Source organism: Cystoisospora suis (genome assembly GCF_002600585.1).
Source record: "Cystoisospora suis strain Wien I chromosome Unknown contig_2778, whole genome shotgun sequence".
In the NCBI taxonomy this organism is placed as follows: domain Eukaryota; phylum Apicomplexa; class Conoidasida; order Eucoccidiorida; family Sarcocystidae; genus Cystoisospora; species Cystoisospora suis.
Window position 1 is genome coordinate 1 of NW_027155574.1, and position 6,136 is coordinate 6,136.

A 6,136-nucleotide genomic window follows, 5' to 3' on the forward strand; every position below is an offset into this window, starting at 1 on the left:
TTTCTTTCTTTCTCTCTTCTCTCTCCTTCCCTTGCATCTTTTTAAGTTTCACCCTCATATCGATTTTTTCCGATCTCGTCACTACCTCTTTTAAACTAGACGGACGATATTCCTATATCAAGAGAGAGCCATAGAGACTAATAAGGAGGCCTCTAAGAGAAGGGTCAAGAGACAGAGAGAGGCGAAAACATAAGGAGATCTCTAAGTGAAGAGACTGAGAGAAGAGCTTCTCTCTTTCCTGTCTTCTTCTTCTTCTTCGCTTTCTTGTCTGCATGTTGATTCTAGTTTGCGGTCGTTTGGCTTGCAGGTGGAAGTGATCTCCGAGTCAAATTCCCTCCTCTCTTCGGATGTAGTCCTAGGCTCTGTTCAGTAAGTCTTAATCAAGAAAAAGGGCCGACAAAAGAAGAAGAAGGAAGGGATGGAAAGAAAGAGTGACACAGAAAGGTCGTGATCTTCTTCTTTTTCTCTATATTCGGCTCGTACGTAGACGTGTGTCTCCGGATATACAGAAAGAGAGCTCGTCTCTCTATATCTACATGTATGTACTGAGGTGTATGGAGGTACCTTTGCATGTGTCTAGGTCAATCGTCTCTAGGTATAGATAGATTTGCGTTTAGACATTCGATAGAGCGACGTGCTTTTTCTCTCTGTTCTCCAAATTGGTCGATCAGGAGGGGCTTCTCTCTCTCTCTTCTCAGTGTCTTTCTTCTCGACTTTCTCTCTGCTTCTCTCACACCTTTTGCTAGCTTTTTCTCTCTCTCTCTCTCTGTGTCTCTCTCTCTCAGGTGTGATTTCAGTGGCTTATCTATCTATCTATCTATCTGTCTGTGTCTATCTTGCACTTTTCTTTATCTCTCTCTATCTCTCTCTCTATCTCTCTCTCTCTGTATGAGAGTAAGATTTCCTGTAGTCTTGATGTGCTTCATACTCCATCTAGGCAGGGCGACGAACAGACAAGCGAAGCAAAGACCCACCCCGATGTGATTTGTCCTAACTCCCTTCTTTCTCTTCTTTTCTTCTTGTTCTCCTTGTCTCTCTCCCTCTACACACCTCTCATACAGATTCTCTGCACCCGTGTGTATGTACGTCTCTCTCTATCTATGTGTCTATATATGTATCTGTCTACGAGCAACCTCTCGGCTACCTCTTTCAAGACATCCCTTTCTCTCTTTCTCTATGTGTGTATCTCCCCATCTATATCTGTATGTCTCTCCTACCTGTCTTTCAATGTGTCTCCTTGTCCCTGTAGATACCCTACACAGAAGGTGCCTAAGGAATGGAAGAAAGCCCCTGTATGGTTGCCTCTCCAGTCTAAAGCTTATCCGAGGTGTAAAGCGAAGGTTTTAGTGGCATTTGAGTTGGTCCCTGCGGAGAAGGCTGAAGATGATACCTACCCTTTCTTCGATGATATACGCCCCTCGACAAAGGAAGGTCTCATACGCTTATTTCTTATCGGTGTTCGAATGTATAAGCCTCTCACTCAGCCTTCTGTTACGGTAAGGTCTCTCATTCTCGGAGAAGAAAGGGCGGGGAAAGAAGCCTTTCTAAGAAAGACGGGCGAATCTTTGAGGGCCATGTCGGGGCGTTAGCTCTTCATTCAGTCAAAGAGAATAGGAACAGGTCTTCTTGCGTCATATATATATATATATACATCTGTACATATGTGACGCAAGAAGACCTGTTCATATATATACAGATGTATATGTGGGAGGCACGTAGCAGGATAGATGCTGTAGAAAGATGCATAGATATGTGGATGTATCTGTATGGAGACCGGCGTGAATGGAAGGAGCAGAAGGAGGAGGAGGAGTGAGGGGGATATGGAGAGAGAAGAAAGAAAAGAAGAAGAAAAGAAGGAAGAGGGTGAATGATTGAGGCGTCACTTCATCGTGATATGTCTTGCTACACCCACCGTCATATGACCAGAGAGATCTTCATGGCTCAAACAGATAGATGTATGCAGATATACGCATTCATATACACATACATACATACATATATACATACATACATACACGTCTCTACATACAAGCACAGATATCTATATATGTGTATGCGTGGAGGTGGAAAGTGTATTGTTTCCCGCATGAATCTTGTCTATAAATCTCACCTGTCTGCGTATCCCCGAGGAACGTTTGATGGGGATTTTCTTCGATATCTAACTGGGGAATCTCAAATCAATGAAGGTTTGTACATGAAGAAAGAGCCAGCCTTCCTTCATCCAGCATCTATAGATATACGTCACAGGGTAGTCGTGTACATCTCCACATGGCCTCTTGGTAGGAATATGTCTGTGAGAAGAGCCTCTTTCTTCCCACCTCTCGTCTCTCTTGCTCTTCATCTCTCTCTCTCTTCCCCTGTCTCTGTCTCTTTTCTACCTCATCTCTCTGTCTCTTCATGGCTTCTTCTTCTCTTCTTTCGGTGCTTGGGCTTGTCTATCTTTCCTCTCTTACTTAGGTGTGTTTCGGTAGAGATGTCGATGATACGTCTCTCCCTCTCTGGTCTCAGCAATCTTCCTCTCCAAAGACAGGCGAAGGAGGCAACTGGAATTTCTTAGAGGAATTCTCTGTCAATGTGTCTCTTCCGAAGCGCATGCAACACCACTCATTTCTAGAAGTGAAGGTTCAAGATAAAGTCCAAGGAATAGGAGGAGAATCGATGACCGAGATTGGCTTAGCTTATATCACTCTCAATCCCCTTCTTCCTTGGCTCGAACCACGTGAACAGGCAGAGGTAAAAGACCTCCTCTTCAACAAGACGTAGTTCACTGTCAGCACAAGGATCTATCTCTAGATAGATAGATAGATCAAAGATAGATCGATCAAAGATAGGGAGATTAAAGATAGAGAGATAGGTAGATCAAAGAGAGGTAGATGTTCGTTTCTTTTTTTCTTTCTTCTTGTCGAGCTCTCTTTCTTTCTTTTCGGCTTTTAGAGATGTTCCGATTGAGAGATGGTGTGTATGTGCCTGTGTCCATAGACGACGGGACGTAGTGAGATTTTGAAGCCTCGAGGTCTTTGGGAGTGTGGGGCTCGTCGTCATGTCTGTTTAAAACGAGAGTCTATGTATAGACATATAGACATACATCCATACCTATCTTTGCTCTCTCTCTATAGATACTATATGTAGACATTCGTGTATATACATCGGCTTATAGAAGAACAACAGCATCTCATCTATGCTGCGTCCAGAAGAGTGGAGGGCTCCCAAGGATTGTAAAACGAAGAGTAAGATAATAGTATGTACAGATATCTCTATATCTGTCTATACCTATAGAAGGTCTAGTGTGTAGGATATCCATATGTCGCACTTCTTTCTTCTCTTTCTACGTTTCGCTTGCTCTCGAGTGTATCAGGAGGTAGACTACGAAGAAGATTTCACATAGGTGTCTACTCTGTCATTTTCTGTTCTTTTGCTGTTTGCCCAAGTGTCTCGAGACCTTTCGGCTTCAAATGCTCGAGGAAGTTTTGATTGAAGATGCCGAAAACTCTCGTGTAAGTCTCTTTCAAGGAGGACTTTCTCTATCTATGAATGACCGACAGACAGAGAGAGAGAGAGAGAGATATGTAGTCGATGTCTCTCTCTCTGTCTGTGTCTTCTTCGCTTTTTGTTTCTCTTCAATTTCTCCGTATTCACTCTTCTTATTCACTCTCTTTATTCTTCATCTTTCTTCTCTTTCCTTGTTCTCTCTTCTTCTTCTCTCTCTTTGTATCTTACCATCGAGACCGCCTCTAGGCATGCCTTGTAGGGAGAGAAGACGACGGTGGGAGATAGAGAGAGAAGAGGCTTGTGTGATTGATTGATGGTTGTCTCTACGAGTAGCTCCTTGAGATGTCTATGAAGCTGAAGAGAGAAAGGAGGAAAGGATATCTCATCTGAGATCGGATACGACCGTCTCGGCATCCACTATACATTTCTCCTGCAGGAAGAAAGCATGTAGAGACAGAGGGGGGGTAGTAGTAGTCCAGCTTGGATCTCTTAAGAAAATGTCGTGGGATCTACGTCAGTCGATTTATATATAGATATATATATGTCTACAGATACATCTGTCTGTATATCTATCTATCTATGTCTATTATGTGTATGAACTCAGTCTGGCTATGTTTGACTATGTCCCTCATTATTCTCTCCCCTCCGATTCGCACGTAGTCGTCTTCTACTATGGATCCAGAGAGCTAGGGAGAAAGAGGAGTCGCATGACTGTATCCTCTTCTTTTTCTTCTGTCGGGTCTTTCTTGATCATAGCTTCTTTTCATCCATTCCTTCCTTCCCTTCTTTGTGTCCTTCAAAACTTTGTCTAGAGAAATGCAGATGGAGGTGGGGGCCCAGGGAAAGGAGTGGCGGCGTCCAATCTTGGAGCGAATGACGAAGGAATCCGAAAGAAGGAATTGCTCCAAGCTGTACGCTCTATCACTGAGTCTTTGTCACGACTCGTCTTATCCTCTCTATCTATCTATCTATCTCTCTTTAGTTAATCCATATGTAGTCGATCTATCTTTAAGTTATCGATCTGTAGTCTATCTTTCTTCAACTAATCTATCTTTAGTCTATCTATCTGTCTCTGTGGCTCTTTCGTATCTGTTTCGTTCAAGTGAAGGCGTATGTATTTTCTGCTTTCAGTCTTCTTCGAACTCGTGTATACGTGTCTATCGGTTGTCTATCTATGTACCCGTGTATCTATTCAATTCGGTCGGTCTCTAGAAGAGGAGGGAGATCAACAGAGGTGAGAAGATGGATGACAGTATCCAGCTTTCTTCTTTTGCTTCGTCGTCTCATGGTGTAGAAATTCTTATCGTCATCCAAGCAACGTGACTCGACAAGCAAGCTGTGCATGCACACATTTCTCAATACACACGAAAGAATTCTTAAGGCAAATCACACAGCAACAGCAATTTTCTCTCACTATCTAGACATGGTCCCCCTACACAGACAGAAGATAAGATAAGATATAAATCGATTCCATGGACTTTCTCTTATGAACTCCTTCTTCCCCATACATGCATTCATACATATCTTTCTTCCCTTCTCTTCCTATCGGTCTCCGAGTGTACATACAAGTGTTTCTTCTTTCTGTCATCGCTTGTCTCTTCATATCGACATCTCCCCTCACGGCTCTTCTCTCCACTACAGCATACGAATGTTTATACATGAATATACATGTATACACGTAGCGATTCACAACTAGCTGTCCAGAGATAGATAGATTATAGATAGATTAAAGATAGATAGATAGATTAAAGATAGATAGATAGATAGATTAAAGATAGATAGATAGATAGATAGATAGATAGATAGATTAAAGATAGATAGATAGATAGATAGATAGATAGATAGATAGATAGATAGATTAAAGATAGATAGATAGAATAGAAATGGATAGATAGATAGATAGATAGATTAGCGATAGATAGATAGATAAAGATAGATAGATTAAAGATAGATAGAGAGATAGATTGAAGATAGATAGATAGATAAATAGATAGATTAAAGATAGATAGATACGAAGGCGCGTGTTCCCTGACCTTTTCTTCTTCTTTTTCTTCTTCTTTTTCGTGTTCGACTTTTGCTTGGCGTAAGAGCTTTTGTAGGGCTAGTTGGTCTTCCTCTTTCCTCCTAAGGGCGGCTTTCAGAATGTCTGTATAGTCCTTCCCTTCATACGCATAAATACTCTTCTCTGCCTTCTCTCTCTCTTCTTCTTCTTCTCTCTGAAGGATTCCACTCTCAGAAGAAGAGAAGAAAATTTGGCTCGTCTTCTCAGACGTGGTAGAAGAAGCTCTCTGTCCTTCTCCGCAATCGAGTATACGAATATCTTCTCTCTCTTCTTCTTCTTCTTCGCCTTTTCTTCGTTCCTCTTCCCCTTGATCTTCTTCTTCTTCTATCTGCTCTAACAGTTTGCTTATCGAAGAAAGATCATACGTACAGCCCTCTTTCTCTTGACGCTTCGGACCAGTAGGAGAGGTATCTTTCCGTCTGTCTTCTTCTTCTTTAACTTGTACGTTTCTTCTCGGACCATCTCGCACTTCACTCCCCGTATTCTCCAACGAAGAAGAAGAAGCAGAAGACCTGTTGGTCTTCTTCTTCTTCTCCTCCTCCTCCTCTTTAACTCTTCCTCTTCTCTTCCTCCTCTCACTGCCAG

General features: G+C 42.2%; 2 protein-coding genes across 2 annotated transcripts; one reads left to right on the plus strand and one right to left on the minus strand.

Annotated features, from left to right (window-relative positions):
* Positions 1 to 307: 307 nt before the first annotated feature.
* CSUI_005752 (c2 domain-containing) lies at positions 308 to 4,475 on the plus strand (the record flags this gene model as incomplete). The annotated part of the gene is made up of 5 exons (XM_068065922.1): positions 308 to 369; positions 1,250 to 1,496; positions 2,458 to 2,733; positions 3,429 to 3,494; positions 4,302 to 4,475. Coding segments are annotated over 5 exons (825 nt in total), but the record flags the coding sequence as incomplete, so codon positions are not given.
* On the minus strand, positions 3,655 to 6,136 carry CSUI_005753 (uncharacterized protein; the record flags this gene model as incomplete). The annotated part of the gene is made up of 2 exons (XM_068065923.1): positions 3,655 to 3,843; positions 5,523 to 6,136. Coding segments are annotated over 2 exons (803 nt in total), but the record flags the coding sequence as incomplete, so codon positions are not given.